The following is a 17,158-nucleotide window of genomic DNA, read 5'->3' on the forward strand; positions in this document are numbered from 1 at the left end:
CAAACGCCTTGGTACTCAAACAACTTGGAGCCCAAACATTGCAAACCCGGGAGTAAGTGTTCCAGTTTGTGGACTTTTTTTGGAAGCCGAATGTGCTCCGTTTTGAGTCTTACGCTTCCGATTTGAGTGCCACACTTCCGTTTTGAGTGTTACGCTGAGGTCCGTCTGTTTTTGCTTTTTTTTTTTGCGTTTTTCTGTTTGTTTTTGCGGCTCTTTTATTTTGTTTTTGTGACTGTGTGGAACCCAGTTCAGCTACTGATGGATTGATTGTGGGACCGCAATACATTGTTCATTGCTTTCATTTTACGGATCAACGGTCTCGTTCGATAGTAAAATTCATGTTAAATTGCTGTTTTAGGGGTTGTTTTTAAAAGCCTGGAACGGATCGATCCGTTTTGCATTACTTTCTACGGGAAAGCGCGCCTTGGTTTTGGAACGCTTTGGTTTTGGAACGGACTTCCTGAACGGATTAAGTTTCGGAACAAAAGGTACCACTGTATTTGGAAGTGAAAAGGAAGTGTGGCCTTGCGAGGGTCCCGGGGGCCGCATTCTGCTACCTGGGGGGCCGGATTTGGCCTGCCGACCAGAAGTGCACCCTTCTGTATTTGTGCTCTTCTAGAATCCTCCTCCCCTATACGATATAAATACATAATATAGAATTATTATTAAACCAACTCTATCTCTGGTGTCTCGCTTCTTGGATTCTAATTATACACCAGCTGGAAAGTTTAGTTTAACAAGTGTAAACATAATCCGACATCACAGTCTTCTCACCTTGTCCGCGTCTTGGGAGAAAATATATATATATATTGTGTGTGTAATTCCCCCCCCCCTAAAAAAAAAACCCCTTCTGCAACAACCCATAGACAACCCCAGCGAGCCAGCCAGCGCCTCATCGAAGGATTAAGGAGACTTCAAGGAAGGAGATCTTGGTGGAAATTAATTTTCAGGCTCCCTGAGAAAAGGATGCGTGTAGTTTGCAAGGGGGGAGGGAGGGAGGGGGGAGCTGGAAGCCAAAATAAGGTTGGCTGCCTGTTCTGTTCATTGGCAAACTCATTTCAGATGGTTGATTGCTAGTGTATAGGGGGGGGGGTGGAGAGGGGGGGGGCTGTTTGCCCAAGTTCCTGGCATCCTGGAGCGAGGGAATATGGGAGGGAGAGAAAGAGTCGCTTCCTCCAAAACACACACGTCAAAATGCATCTGTAAAAGCCATCTGAAAAAGAAATGCACTTCTAAAAAGTGGGGGGGAACAAATTCGCCTCCAAACTATTTCTCTGTAAAAGCCAGCCTTTTCCCCCTTCCGACATGAGGACTAGGAACTTGAATAAAAGGACTAGAATAAAACGGCTAAGGGTTTCTCGATTTTGTGCAAAATGCATGTCCGAAAACAGTTTCAGATCACACCAATTTTGTTCACACCTCCCGTCAGATGTCAAGGAAATAAGACTTTAAGAAGACATCCGAAGGCAGCCCTGTTCAAGGAAGTTTTTAATGTCTGATATTTTATTGTGTTCTTAATATTCTGTTGAGAGCCACCAGTACTGCTATCATTTTCCATTTCTTCTTCCTCTTCGTCATTTTTCTCATGGACTTCTGGGGGGAAAAAATCCGGCTTTTCCCCAGGCCTTCCCATCTCTACTTGAGGACAGCCGAGGCAAAGCGTAAGGCAATTTTTTTGCATGCCAGGCCCAGAAGGAACCAACATCCAGTTACTGAATAGTATGTTGCACAAAGGTTCAAATTCTGTTTGAAAGGAAAAGGTGTGTGTGTGTGTTTTAAAATTGAATTGGTTATTATATATTATAAACCGCATGATGGTAAAAGAGCTTCTAAACAGTTTACACAAATATACAACAGAACATTAAAATGATTGATAAAACACAGTTAAAAGCAAGGTATTTAAGAGTATTCAAAAGATGATTAAAGTCGACAGTGGTTAAAAGTGGTTAAATCACGTGCAGCTTCTACGTGTTCAGATGGGCTGGCCCTAACAAAAATGTTTTGAGCTGTTTCCGGAAAGAGTACAGTGAGAGGACCTGCCTGGTGTCAGTTGGTACAGACCTCCAAAGTCATTTTTTCCAGGAAAAATTGGAGGGGAAAGGTGTATGGAATATTCAAACTATATCAAACTATTCCCCCCCCCCCATTTTTCTGGGAAAAACAGCTTCGGGGGAAAACGGGGGGGGGGACTAGTCCTCCCCCCAAATTTCTCCAGTTTTTTTTCCAGGCCTTCCAATCTCTAGGTGGGGTATAAATAATAAATAATAATCAATTATTGCTATTGTTCATAAAAGCAACTTGTTTTCTCCTGCCATGAGGACTATGAACTTGACATTTTTTAAAAAATTAAAAGCCAAGTGTTTCTCCGTTTTGTGCGAAACTCCTGTTGGTTCACCTCTTCGTTCCAAAGGCGACCCTGTGAATTTTCCTCCCCACACACGCTCTCCATCTCTTCTCCCTCTCCCTGGCTAGGGGATTCTGTCTCCATAAATATCACACGGCTGTTTTCATTGCCATGCATGGCTAAAACGTGCACCACCCACGGGCTATTTATAAAGGTTGGCGCTTTGCCCCTCGATCTGGGCGGGCTGCCCCATTGCCAGGGCATTGGAAATCCACTTCGGGTTCCTTCTCCTCTCATTCCATTTGTGGATCTTATTCCATGTCAACCTTCCGAGGTATGCAAATTCCCCAAGGGCTCCCCCAAGGGCATCTAGTCCAACCCCTCACCGGCACAGGAAATCCACCAATCAGGCAGCCACCAGCCTTTTGCTTACAAGTGTCTAGGCCATGGGTGGGCAACTTAAGGACCGGAGGCCGGATCCAGCCCAATCGCCTTCTAAATCCGGCCTGCGGACGGTTTGGGAATCAGCATGTTTTTACATGAGTAGAATGTGTCCTTTTACTTAAAAGGCATCTCTGGGTTATTTGTGGGGCATAGGAATTCATTCACACACACACCCCCAAAAATAGCCCCCCCCCCCAGGTCTGAGGGACAGTGGACCGGCCTCCTGCTGAAAAAGTTTGCTGACGCCTCCTCTAGGCGGTCTGCTGAGCAGCACAGACCACCAGGAGGGCCTTCCTAATGTTAGAAACAGGACTTCTGCCGAGTCGAACTGTTGGTCCATTGGCTCAGTGTTCCCTGCACTGACTGGCAGCAGCTATCGAGGTTCAGATAGAGGACGCCCCCTGCCCTACCTGGTGACGCTGGGGGTTGAATCTGGGGCCTGTCCCATGGAACACAGATGCTCTACTACTGAGCTATGGCAGTTCCTGCTCTTTGGAACTCCCTGCCGGTTGATATCAAGCCTTCACTGTACAGACATACCTTGGGTTGCGTAGCTGCGGGTTGCGTATTTTCAACTTAAGAACATGGCGGACCCGGAAGTGTTTACTTCTGGGGTTCGCTGCGCGCGCATGCGCAGGAGCATTCTGTACGCTTTGCACGTGCGCAGAAGCGTTCTATTGGCGCTTCGCGCACGCTCAAAAGCACCGCTCTGGATGCATACTTTTCAGGGTGCGAACGGCACCCCGGAACGGATCAGGTATATATCCAGAACTACCACTGTATTGGGAACTGGACTAAAGTCGTATAAAATGGCTTCTGGTTATTTCTACGATTTGTGGGGGTACAGTGTTGACTTAGAGGCCAGCACTCAGTAGAATGATTATAGTGAAATCTGTGGGGGGGTCACATACAAACAGCAGAAGGAGAAAGTGTCTGAAGTGGGTGTGGCCAGATTGGGAAGTGGGCGGAGCTAACTCCTTTTCTCTCTCTGTCTAATTGTCACCCACATGAAACTGGACTGTGGATCAAACATGCCTGAAGGGCGCCCGCCTCTAGTCATAGAATTACTGGAAGGGACCCAGGGGTCATCTAGTCCAACCCCCCGCAAGACATTATCTAATGGGTGTAAACTCAAGTTGACTTAACCACGTTCTCGCCCTCTGTTTTCCACTTCACACCGTGTCTAACATTTTAGGATTGGCTTCCATACGATGTGGCAGTAGCCACAATGCTCAGGCTTGGTTAGGATCCAAAATGGAGATAGACTGCTTTTGAGTTAGGAGGCTCCATTTCCAAGAGGTAGTTTTCACTGCAACTAGGCTGCCTGTCAGCATGCTTTTCACTATGTTTTTATTATGTTTTTATCATTGATGCTTCGCAATATGTTTCTAATGTTGTACACCGCCTTGAGATCTTTTGATAAAGAGCAATATATAATTTAATTTTTTATTATTATTAGTCAGTATTTATTACAGTTTCAACTTTTTACTCTTATTATGACCCCCCCCTTTTATATTTTTTTAAAGGGCTATTCTAGGCGCCGTTTCGACAATACCTCCCCGTATTGCGGAGAAGCAGGATTGAATCTTGTTGTCCCATCCTGCCGTTAAGGCACGCATCCCGTTTTCTCTCTGTGCAACTCTCTCCCCGCAGTAATTGGAGGAACATCTGGGCCTCTGGCGCATGCAGACACACAGAGAGACTGCTGTGCTCCCCAAGGATGCAAAACTGCGCCAGGTAGACGTCGAGGAAGGAGACAGACAGTTCCCAGAAGAGGCTCCTCTCACGTCACCAAACTGCTGGTGGCCGATCCTTCTGTGACTTTGGGGATCCAGAGAGACAGGGGCATGTGGGGAGGGAAGGGGTGCTGGTTAAGCGGTGCTGGAAAGTAGAAAGAATCAGAGAGAGAGAGAGAGAGAGAGAGAGAGAGAGAGAGAGAGAGAGAGAGAGAGAAGCCGTAGGAGACAACTCTTGTTAAAATTCTGAACTACCATATTTTCCCCTGGATTTTTGGGGACTCAGATTTAAGAAAATCCTAAATACACTATCCGTGTATAAGACGCCCCCTAATTTTTGACATTTTTAGTGGAAAACCCTAGCCTTATACACAGAAAAATATGGTAATTTGTGGCGGTGCTCGACTGCTCTTCATCAGGGCTGGTGCGGAAAGTCTCTGCCCTCAAGGAGCTTACAGCGTAGAACTGGGCAGCTACAAAAAGATGGGGATCAATTGCTTGAAATTGATAGTCTTAAGAGTCCTACTCTGAGTAGGACCTTTTCAGATGCAGTCTTAACAGTTTGGCACCAGGAGTTCTATGTAGTGTCTGATCCTGTGAATTGCCGCCTCTGCTGTAATAAATCCTAGATAATTTTGAGTGGCTTGCTCAGCTCGTATCGAACCCAGTGAACTGAATATTTAGCTGATGCCTTTCCTTCGTTTCATTATAGGTTTGTCCGGAAAGTGAAATCCCCACCTGGGAGATGTGATTTGATTTTTATAGTCATCGCTGCTGGTTTTATTGCGGATTTTACACAATTCCGTTACTTTGATTTGTTGATTTCCACTTCAATCTTCTTCTTCTTTTAAAAAAATTATCTTATGGTCTGCAAACCTCTGGGAGAGGCGCAGGCTATCGAGCAGCCTGTAATTGCTATAATAATCATTGCTTCATAAAAGCTAACTAATTATTAAGCACTTGGAGAGGAAAGCAATAAGAGTTTAAATGCTAGAAGTGCCTGTTATTACTCCGTGCTAGGAGCTGTACAGAAACAGCGCTCCATAAATACGATAAATGTGCTGATTTGTTATTATAGAGCTAGGAGCTGCAAGTAATGGGAGCTTCATAAATACTATAAATGCTAATTATTTAGAGCAAGGCCTGTACAGTATGTAATAAGAGCTCCATCCATGCCACAGTTGCCAATTATTTAGTACTGGGAGCAGCGGAAAATAAGATGTTTGTTTTCTCTGCCGATGGCCTGTGGATTGTAGTCTTTACAAAAAAGATGAGCGATAACTTGGGAAAGGAATTATACTCTGAAAAACTGATGGTTGTGTTGTAGTTGTAGTTGTTGTTGTAGTTGTTGTTTAGTCGTTTAGTGGTGTCTGACTCTTCGTGACCCCATGGACCAGAGCACACTGCCTCCCGCATTTTGGTCAAACTCATGCTAGTAGCTTCGAGAACACTGTCCAACCATCTCATCCTCTGTCATCCACTTCTCCTTGTGCCCTCCATCTTTCCCAACATCAGGGTCTTTTCCAAGGATTCTTCTCTTCTCATGAGGTGGCCAAAGTCTTGGAGCCTCAGCTTCAGGATCTGTCCTTCCAGTGAGCACTCAGGGCTGATTTCCTTCAGAATGGAGAGGTTAGATCTTCTTGCAGTCCATGGGACTCTCAAGAGCAGGCATCCCCAAACTTCGGCCCTCCAGGTGTTTTGGGCTACAATTCCCATCTTCCCCGACCACTGGTCCTGTTAGCTAGGGATCATGGGAGTTGTAGGCCAAAACATCTGGAGGGCCGCAGTTTGGGGATGCCTGCTCAAGAGTCTCCTCCAGCACCATAATTCAAAAGCATCCATTCTTTGGCGATCAGCCTTCTTTATGGTCCAGCTCTCACTTCCATACATCACTACTGGGAAAACCATAGCTTTAACTATATGGACCTTTGTCGGCAAGGTGATGTCTCTGCTTTTTAAGATGCTGTCTAGGTTTGTCATTGCTTTTCTCCCAAGAAGCAGGCGTCTTTTAATTTCGTTACTGCTGTCACCATCTGCAGTGATCATGGAACCCAAGAATTTTTTTTGACATTAAACCCAAGTTGTTGTTTTTAATGTTTAATGTTTTATTATGTTTTATATATGTTGGAGGGTATTTAGTAATAATAATCCTCCAATAATCCTCCAACATATTATTATTATTATTATTATCATCATCATCATCATCATCATCATCATTACTACTACTACCACTACTACTACTAAATACCCTCCAACATATATAAAAACATAATGAAACATTAAACATTAAAAAACTCCCCTATATAGGGCTGCCTTCAGATGTCTTCTAAAGGTTGTACAGTTCCTTATCTCCTTGGTTCGTGGGTCACATAACTCCATACCCTCTAATATTTATCTGCTGAAAATAGGAATGTCCCAAGGAAAATGGGGACATTCCAGGATCAAATCAGAAACTGGGACGGCTCTTGTGACACCTGGACTCAGAGATCTGTGCCGGTTGCCAGTTTGCTACCAGGCCAAATTCAAAGTGTTGCTATTAGTTTATAATGCCCTCAACAACCTGGGACCAGTTTACCTGTGAAATTTCCTTACCAAGCTAGTATGCACTTGGTGGCTTCAGTCGGTGGAACAGGCACTGTTAAGGGGGCCAAATAATACCTGTTCCACACACGTTTGTAAGAAATTGATATTCTAATATGGCGGCACCTAGATTTTGGAACTCCTTGCCTGTTGACATCAGCCAGACGCCTTCGCTGTGCTCTTTTCGACACCTGCTTAAAATGTTTTTGTTCAGACAAGCCCCTGCCTAGACATGGAGAATGATGTGTTTTAATGATGTGTGTTGATATGTGTTTTAGTATACAGTCCAGTATACCTGAAGGAGCGTCTACACCTCCATCGTTCTGCCCAGACACTGAGGTCCAGTGCCGCCAAGGGCCTTCTGCCGCTTCCCTCGCTGCGAGAAGCCAAGTTACAGGGAACCAGGCAGAGGGCCATCTCGGTAGTGGCACCCGCCCTGTGGAACGCCCTCCCAGCAGATGTCAAAGAGAAAAACAACTACCAAACTTTTTAGAGGACATCTGAAGGCAGCCCTGTTTAGGGAAGCTTTTAATGTTTAATAAATTATTGTATTTTAATATTTCTGCTGGAAGCCGCCCAGAGTGGTATAAATAAAGTGGCGGGGTATAAATAATAAATTATTATTATTAGTAGTAGTAGTAGTATTGAGATTCCTTCATTACAAGGGGCTGGACTAGATTACGTTTGGGGTCCCTTCCAAATCAAATGATTCTATGAATCTCTTTTCAGTTCATTGCTGATTTGGATGTTTTAAAAAGTTGCTTCTACGGATAGTTTCATTGTTTAATTCTCATTGTAAACCGCTTTGAGGTCTGTTTATTTTTTTACAACCAAGCGGTGTTTGCATTTTATGAAATAAATAAACACCAATAGGGAATACTAATTTATACCTGTTGCTTATGTGTTGGTGGTGCTGATTCGTAATTGCCTTGTTTGTTTAAGGAAATGACTATTTATATACATATCATGTAGATATAAAAAAATAACGGAACTTAAAAGAGTGAGAACCTCCGAGCCTTAATTGATCCTTGCCGGATTCCAGCCTGCCCCACACAATCTGACCTCTAGGGCTCTGGGATGATGTCCCCGTTTCCCCAAAGTTTTTTTTTTGGGGGGGGGGAAGCATGTTTCCATCCGATCTGTGGAAGGGGATTTCCATTGCAACCCGATCCGGGACACCAGCTGTCCTTCGCTGATTTGTGGCCGTGCATTTAGAAATAGACAAATTGTACACACTGTTAATTCACTAAATGAATCGGGGGGGGGCACACCTTAGATATTTATAGCGTTTGGTTCTGTGAGCTTTGAGGCTGTCTTAGCAAAACGCCTTTCTTTTCAGGGTCAGCAGGAAAGTTTTAGGGGGCTCGATTGCTGCCGCAGCTGCCCCCCCCCGGGAATCTGTGGGTTCACCCTCCCTGCCCCCTAAAAGCTGTTTCAGTTTTTCAGCTCTGCTCCAGCTCGCACCTGAAGTGTGTCAGTTGCATCTGAGCATGCGCAGAGTTCATTTACCTAGCCCTTCCCACAGCTTGACTGCAATTGGAGAGGAATGGGGCCGATATACAGTGGTACCTTGGTACTCAAACAACTTGGAACCCAAACACTGCAAACCAGGAAGTAAGTGTTCCGGTTTGCGAACTTTTTTCGGAAGCCAAACACGCTCTGTTTTGAGTGTTACACTTCCGTTTTGAGTGTTACACTGAGGTCTGCCTGTTTTGGGGTTTTTGCGGCTCTTTTTGTTTGTTTGTTTGTTTTTATGAATGTGTGGAACCCAGTTCAGCTACTGATTGATTGGTTGGTTGATTGTGTGAAGGCAGTACATTGTTTATTGCTTTCATTTTATGGATCAATGGTCTCATTAGATAGTAAAATTCATGTTAAGTTGCTGTCTGGAACGGATTAATCCATTTTGCATTACTTTCTATGGGAAAGCGTGCCTTGGTTTTGGAACGCTTTAGTTTTGGAACGGACTTCTGGAACAGATTAAGTTTGAGAACCAAGGTACCACTGTATCAATGTCTGAGGTTATTTTATCCAATCGTTCCCATCTAATTTCTGATATTTGGGCTGTTCCTCCTATTAGCAATCATACATCACTTTGGGAAAGTTTTTTTTAAAAAAAAAAATCCTCAAGAAAATATATCAACAAATCTCTCCTAATATGCACGTCTGCATGAATTTTTGCCTGATATACACACTTCTGTAAAGTTCTGTATGTTCAAAGCAATATCATCCCAGTTGTGGCCTATTGCAATAATCCTGGGAACTGTAGTTTCCTAAGGGTCTCTGCTAAGAGTTGTTAGCAACTTTTTTTTAGTTTAAAAAAATGTACCAAAACTTTAGAAAAAGAAGTATCTCCACTGAATTTGGTTCGGGGGCCATTTGGGTTGAAGACCCCCCCCCTGCAGCTGTTTTAAAAAATGCAAATAGGAGTCGTTCCTCCAAAATAGGAAAAGAATAGCTTTTTAAAAAAGAAAAACAGATTTTAAAGCTACAAAAAAAAGGAGGGAGAATCTCTGTTGAATTTGGTGTGGGAACCATTCGTGAAATTTGGGGTGGGAGGTTGCAATGGTTTTTATTTTTAAGTATAGATAACTCATTCCTCCAAAATAAATGGGGAGGGGAAAAATATTTTTTAAAATGAAAACAGATTTTGGAACTATCCCTGAAAAGGGGGAGAGAACCTGCACATTCAGACCCCAACCCTGCTCTTTCCTGCTGTCTTCCAGGGCCTGCTGAAGGGAAGCATGTTTCGCTCCTAGGACCCGCCTCCCTCGCTTCTCCTCTCCTCCCGGGAAAGTTCTGAGAATGATCCTTCCCTTCCTCCAGCCTGCCCTTTTATTCTTCCTGGTGTCTGCGACTTCCTTCCCCAAGGATTTGACTCCGCTCAGCACTGTCGGCAGGGCAGGTGAGTGTGCAGCCCGGTCTCAAGCTGTTTGCACAATGAAACCAGGACAGGCAGGTATTCAACAGGTGTTGCTTCCCCCATCCTCCCTTGACTGGAGGGTGGGAAAACAATCAGCTCTGTTTGAAGGTGCGTCTCCTAAGGAAGGAAGCACTCTTTCTAACAAGCGGACAGGTATTCAACAGGTGTTGCTTTCCCCATCTCCCTCGACTGGAAAGAACGGAGGGCGGGGGGGGGGAGAGAACTGGCCCTAAAGATGCTTTTTCTGTAGAAGGACGTATTTTTTTCTAATAGGGCATTCTTTCTCTCCCCCTCCCCACCCACCAGGAACATCCCAGTATCCTGTTTTCCGTGGCCTCACAGGGGACAATGACACTGCCCAGCTAGGCCTGGATTTCCAGAGTATGCTGAGACTCAACCAAACCCTTTTCATTGCTGCGCGGTAAGTGACAGGGCAGGGAAGGTGGTGCTGGCGGCCATTTTGTTTGCGTTTCCTACATTTGGGGTCCCGGGTTCTGGTCTGAGCTGGGATCTGGCCCTTCGATGCTGAGAACCAGCCATGGACCAGCAGAAGGCGTAATAAAGTCAGGATACAGAGATTCCAAGGTGGAGGACCTACCGCGTCCTGAAATGCAAAGTGGCTCTCACCTTTTACCTTCCTCAGCAGTGTTTGAGTAATACGTGAGGGAGTTATTTATCTATTTCTCCTTTCTCTCTCCCCACCACCCTGCTGGCCATCAGAGACCACGTCTATGCCTTCGATCTCCAACGGACCAAGGATGACTTCTCTCCAAAGAGGGTGAGGTTTTTTTTAACCCAATGGCTTAAGGCCTGGTTGTGCTACCTAAAACCTGCCATCGTTGCTATGAGGAACCTAGAACACCTTCACAGTGGGATCTTTTGTGTGTTGCCTAGTACTGCTCTTTCACTGAGAAGAGCATACTACCTAGAAAGAATTCTGCTAAATGTCTGCAATGTTTAAAAACCAGTCCCTTGCTTGTTCTAGATCATGTATCACCTAGAACACTATTTCACCACCCTCTAACCATTGCCCTGTTCTGGCTTCTCTTTCCTCCACCTTACCCCCTCAGCACCTCACATGGAAGACACAAGACATGGAAAATTGTGCGATGAGAGGAAAGCTCCGGGTAAGAACTGCGAGGATCTCGGTTCTAGGATCTGTATTGGTTTCTGCATCCTGATTGTCCTCGGGACTGGCAGTGGCATTTGCCTGTGTGAGGTGGGGTAGCTCAGTTGGTAGAGCATGAGACTCTTGATCTCCAGCCGTGGGTTCGAGCCCCACATGGAGCGAAAGAAATCTGCATTGAAGAGGGTTGGAGTACTAGATGACCCTCGTGACCCCTTCCCACTATATGGTTCTATTATTCTATTATTTTATTTACTTATTTATTAAATATACCTGCAGGTCTCAGGGCAGTTACAACATAAAATCACAATATAAAAAAAAATTATTCTAAGTGTTCCCCCAACTCTGGGGTAAGTCCTTGACCTTTCTCACTCTGCCCCGATTCCAGAATGAATGTTACAACTACATCAAAGTATTGGTTCAAAAGAACGAAGAAACCCTCTTGGCGTGTGGGACAAACGCTTTCAACCCCATGTGCCGGACCTACAAGGTAGGAAGCTTGTTTGGGACCAGTTGATGGATCGGTCGGGAACCGTAACCCCATGGGCCAAATGCAGCCACCTGTCTCTGCTCCACAGAACTCTCCCTCGCCACGCCCCTTGCCACGCCCCCTGTCCCCAAGCCACGCCCCTCCACTGGCCTTGAGTCACACCCTCCCAGAGTGTTTTTTGACCAGCTGGATAATATCTGATAATGCCTCTTGCTTTTCTGGATGGAGAAGGGGATGTGAGAGTGTGACAAAAGTACGGTAGCCTCTCTTTATTTTATTTTATTGTTTTGTTTTTAAAATAAATTAAATTATTTTTGTTTTGTTTGTTTTTAATGTAATTGTTTTATTGTTTTGTTTTTAAATTAAATTAAATTATTTTTGTTTTGTTTTTTTAATTTATTTGTTTCGTTTTTTTAAATTATTTTATTTTATTTTGCCTTCATTGGTTTATTAATTGCCTTCTTAACAAACCACCTCAAGGCAACTGACACATAAGATTACTAAAAGCGGCAACGACGAATAGGTTTAAGACAAGATCGAAACCCTACCTGCCGTGAAACAGTGAGATTTGCCTTTCCGAATTTTGCACTGGTGAAATTTGCAAACGCATTTGAAATGACAGCCAAATTTGCACATGCAAAATTTGCACGTGTTGCTCCACACCCTTTGCTTCTGGCCCCACCTACCTCTGGCATGCGGCCCTCAGCAGTCATTGCGGCTCTTGAGCCGAGGAAGATTCCCCACCCGCAAAGGGAGACACCTTCCTGCTGCAAATCGAGCGGGGACTTGGCAGCAACACGAGGCATTCTGGGACCTTGTGGCACCGTGGAACTGAGCGTGGGGGGAAATCTTTCTTGGGTTTGGGGCTCATGGTGCCGGCCTTTGACTAAACTCACCCCAATTTCTGCGGCACCCAGATCAGCAACTTGGAGCAGGAAGGCGAGGAGCTGAACGGACAGGCGCGGTGTCCCTTTGACGCAAAGCAGAACAACGTGGCGCTTTTCGCAGGTCCGTCTTTGAAAATTGTATGGTGTGTTTCAGGGTGTGTGTTTTTGTGTGTGTGTGTACCTGGACCATTGCTCGACTCCAACAATGTGCCTCCAGTTTAGAGCCAGTGTGGTGATGTGGTGAGAGTGTATGACAAGGATGCAGGAGAGACCAGGGTTCAAATCTCATGAAGCTTAATGTGGTGACCTACATCGCAAGGTTGTTGTGAGGGTGAAAAGAACAGAGGAATAACCACGTACGCCACTCTGAGCTCCTTGGAGAAAAAGGTGGCATGGGATATTTAAGAGTTCATCCTTGGGATCCTAGCCTTACCTGGAAGATGCTGAGTGAGTTATGGTTGTTCCCCTAAATCAGGCGGGGAACCTCCAGCCCCCCGGCTAAATTTGACCCACCGGACTTCCATATCCGGCTGGTGAGGGGGCTTGGGGAAGCATTGTGCAAAGATCTCTGCAAATTTCTATAGAAGGCGAAAGATGCTCCATGGGAATACAAGCTTAATAATAATAATAATAATAATAATAATTTATTATTTATACCCAGCCCATCTGGCTGGGTTTCCCCAGCCACTCTGGGCGGCTTCCAAGGGAAGTATTAAATTACAATGGTCTGTTAAACATTAAATGCTTCCCTAAACAGGGCTGCCTTCAGATGTCTTCTAAAAGTCTGGTAGATGTTTTTCTCTTTGACATCTGATGGGAGGGCGTTCCACAGGGCGGGCGCCACTACCAAGAAGGCCCTCTGCCTAGTTCCCCGTAACCTCACTTCTCGCAGGGAGGGAACCGCCAGAAGGCCCTCGGCACTGGACCTCAGTGTCCGGGCAGAACGATGGAGGTGGAGACGCTCCTTCAGGTATACTGGGCCGAAGCCATTTAGGGCTTTCAAGGTCAGCACCAACACTACGAATTGTTCTCAGAAACATACTGGGAGCCAATGTAGGTTTTTTCTGCAGAGGAGGAAATTTTCCATTTTTAGCAACCGCTTTTGTGCTTTGACAGGTGTCAATCACCTGGCATTGTTCCGAAGGCAGATGACAGATGGGGCGGTGGTCCCACCTACCTGTCAAAGTTGGTCTGTGGTGCTGGGTAGCGGAGATAAAATATCTGGCCCAGCAGGCCAAAAAGATTCCCTAAAAGCAAGATTCTAGTCCTCACTAGAATAAAAGGCTCCTCCCCACCCCCACCCCCCGAAAAAGAACATTACATCGACATGGCGTTCATGCAGCACAAAGTGGCAAATGGTTTTGGCACGATTGAATGCAACCTCATGGGAATTTCTGGGATGTTTCTCCCCCCCCCCCCTTTTCCTCTCCTTCACAGAAGGGAATCTGTATTCTGCCACCGTGGCAGACTTCCAAGCCAGCGACACTGTCATCTACCGAAGTCTGGGCGAGAGGAGTCCAGTGTTGAGGACTGTCAAATATGACTCCAAGTGGCTGCGAGGTGAGAGTGGGGGGGGCAGCGGGAAATGTTGACGGTGGAGTGTGACCAACAGATGCAATTAGAGAGCCCTCTTTTTTCGCCCATGTTCCGGAGACCATGAAAGGGGAGCGAGTCTAGGGCAAGGGTGAAGGAGAACAGCTCGGTTTGGTTCGCAAACGGAAAGGGAACCGACCGAGTTTACGCTTTCCGAAGCAATCTGCAAATGGGAAGGCAAAAATTTGAATTTTGCAGTGTGGTTCTCTGGCGGAAATGCCTCTGCGAGGGGAACATGCGCCCCAAGCGCATATGCGGGGAGATGGTGTGGTGGAGGGGGAAATGAATGAAGTCTCCCGTCTCCTGAGGGAAGAATGGGGGTAACTGCTCAGTTTCTGCTCCCTTCCCTTGCTCAACGAAATAGGGTTGGGCGGGATGGCCTGGCGTTGCTGAGAAATCGCCAAGCGCCCACGTTTTAAAAAGCAACTTCTACCCTTCCAGAACCACATTTCCTGCATGCTCTCGAGTACGGGAATTACGTCTATTTCTTCTTCCGGGAGATCTCCATGGAATACACCACGCTGGGACGGGTGAGCATCCAAGATGGCGGCAAGCGCGCATGAGATTTCTGGGGTTTTGAGTGGTGCTCGTTTGACAGGGCCATATGCGTGGGCCCCGCCCTCGGCTGGCTTTTAACTGCCATGGCTTCTTCTCTCTGGGGGAATTTGCTGTAAGACTATTTTGGTGGTCAGAGTGTCAAACCTGGGAGAGAGACCCAGGTTCATATCCCCACTCAGACATGACACTCCCTGGCTGACCTTGGGGCAGGGCGATCTTGCAGGGAGGTTGTGGGGATGAAATGGGGAGGCAGAGAGCTATGTACATCGCCTTGAACTCCTTGAAGGGAAAAGGGTGGGCTATAAAAGCAATAAATCAATAAAAGTATGTAAATCAATTTTTAAAAATTCCCTGCATTGCAGAGGGTTGGACTAGATGACCCTTGGTGTCCCTTCCAACTCAATAATTCTGTGAAATAAGGTGGCTTCCTCTCTTCTTATCCTGACCATGAGGTCTGGAACTTTAACTTCATTTTTAAGAGATTTGGTTCTGAGAAATAGCCTGTTCCTGTAACCGGAAGCATTGGCGTGCTAGCTTATTAAATGTATAAACTATTAAATTTAAGGGGGAGGGGGTCTTTATTACAAGGTGGATCGTGACAATATACAAACAAAGCAAATTTATGATGGCGCTATTTAATTGTGATATGATAGCACACGGGACTAAGGAAGCCTAATGGGGAGCAGTAGCCACGGATAACATTATTAAATATCCAAAGGTAGCATTGTTTAGCTATTCTGGCAGAGATGCATTTTGTCCCCCTGGGGAAACAACTCGCCCTGATCTCTCTCCCCTCCACCTCCGGTTCCAGGTTATCTTCTCCCGGGTGGGCAGAGTGTGCAAGAACGACATGGGGGGCTCTCCCCGAGTGTTGGAGAAATACTGGACCTCCTTCCTCAAAGCTCGCCTCAACTGCTCCGTCCCTGGGGATTCCTTTTTCTACTTCGACGTCCTTCAGGCTGTCACAGACGTGACCCAGGTGAACGGGCGGGCGGCCATTTTCGCAGTCTTTGCCACCCAGTCCAACAGGTAACCGCTGCTGCAGAGCCTCGCCTTCCCCCAAACTTTGCAGAACCTGAGCTGCTAGCTTTGGTGAAACTTGTCTGGGTCCTTAAAATGGGCTTTGCCCAACCTGAGCGCTTGACTCGAAGGGATCTTCTCTCTTTTGGCAATTAAAGGGAATTAAAGGGCCTGAGCTGTTAGCTTGCGCTGAGCTCAGGCGGTTAAAATGGGCCTTGCAGAACCTGAATGAGTCTTGCGCCTTTTCCAGGAGCCTTAAAATAAGCCTAGCAGAACCTGATCTGATCATTGTTTTTACAAGGCTTCTTTGCTATTAGCCACCGTTTGGTGGAAAGGAAGGATACAAATGTGACAGGTGGTCAGGAAGTTTTGCTGAGCCGCTAGCTTGTACGAATCCCATCTTTCTGGCAAGGCCTTGCAAGACCTGAGCTGCAGGTTTGCATCCTGCCGGCTGTAACACACGACAAGATTAGGCTGCTTTGCTTCGGAGAGATATAAGAAGCTGGCCTATACGGAGATGCACCTTTGGTTCATCTAGCTCAGGCATCCCCAAACTGCGGCCCTCCAGATGTTTTGGCCTACAACTCCCATGATCCCTAGCTAACAGGACCAGTGGTCAGGGAAGATGGGAACTGTAGTCCAAAACATCTGGAGGGCCGAAGTTTGGGGATGCCTGATCTAGCTCAATATTGTCCACACTGACTGGCAGCAGCTCCCCAGGGGATATTCCCAAGTCTCTCCTGGAGATTGAATTTGTGACTGTCTGCATGGCTGCTCTGCCACCGAGCTATAGCTCTTTCTCCTAAAGACGGCACATGGTTTATGCATGCAACGACAGCAGCTAGGATCCTTTCTTTATGGAAAGAAGCAGAAATTCCCACCCAAAAAGAATGGATCATTAAAGTAATGAGCTATGCAGAATTGGCAAAGTTGACAGCCAAAAATAAGAAAACCTAATCAAGATTGTTTTGTGGAAGAATGGAAAACTTTTTTTTTAACATTTAAAGCAAGATTATAGCATGATGAATTCACAAGCGGGATTCAAACTATGAGCTACAGAAGGAGTTAGAGATTATTGTATTGTGGTTATGATAGAGAGAAGACAGGGTGAAGAAAGGGGGAGAAATTTAAAAAAAATACTGTGGAAAACGGGGTGGGAAGTTGACAAAACAAAAGAAAACATTATTATGTGCATATGTGAAATTTTTGAAATTTAATAAAATATAAATGGCAAAAAAGATTGTCGTAAGTTGCTAGTCCTCATTGGTGGCCCTGTTCTTGCTCTCCCCTGCATCTAGCATCACGGGCTCAGCTGTCTGTGCCTTCTACATGGATGAAGTAGAGAGGGTCTTCAACGGCAAGTTCAAGGAGCAGAGGAACGTGGACGCGGCGTGGACCCCCATCCCAGAGGAGAAAGTACCGAAGCCCAGGTAGGAAAGTCCCCTCCCCGCCCACCC

At 45.9% G+C, this 17,158-nt stretch overlaps 1 protein-coding gene across 4 annotated transcripts in view; it reads left to right on the plus strand.

The window, feature by feature from the left end:
• SEMA6C (semaphorin 6C) overlaps nt 1–17,158 on the plus strand; it is a 99,926-nt gene that overhangs the window by 49,299 nt on the left and 33,469 nt on the right. For 3 of the 4 annotated variants that reach the window (XM_060269548.2, XM_060269549.2, XM_088659739.1), the window contains exons 2-11: nt 9,831–10,009; nt 10,334–10,448; nt 10,748–10,805; nt 11,098–11,154; nt 11,542–11,643; nt 12,561–12,651; nt 13,968–14,090; nt 14,565–14,653; nt 15,493–15,710; nt 17,000–17,131. In XM_060269548.2, the coding sequence (XP_060125531.2) occupies nt 9,910–10,009; nt 10,334–10,448; nt 10,748–10,805; nt 11,098–11,154; nt 11,542–11,643; nt 12,561–12,651; nt 13,968–14,090; nt 14,565–14,653; nt 15,493–15,710; nt 17,000–17,131 (1,085 nt within the window). In that variant the 5' untranslated portion in view covers nt 9,831–9,909. Of the gene's footprint in view, nt 1–4,402; nt 4,526–9,830; nt 10,010–10,333; nt 10,449–10,747; nt 10,806–11,097; nt 11,155–11,541; nt 11,644–12,560; nt 12,652–13,967; nt 14,091–14,564; nt 14,654–15,492; nt 15,711–16,999; nt 17,132–17,158 lie in introns of those variants that run through there. The other variant, XM_088659738.1, reaches the window with a different exon arrangement.

Source organism: Zootoca vivipara, chromosome 16 (genome assembly GCF_965207765.1).
Source record: "Zootoca vivipara chromosome 16, rZooViv2.hap1.1, whole genome shotgun sequence".
Taxonomy (NCBI): Eukaryota; Metazoa; Chordata; class Lepidosauria; order Squamata; family Lacertidae; genus Zootoca; species Zootoca vivipara.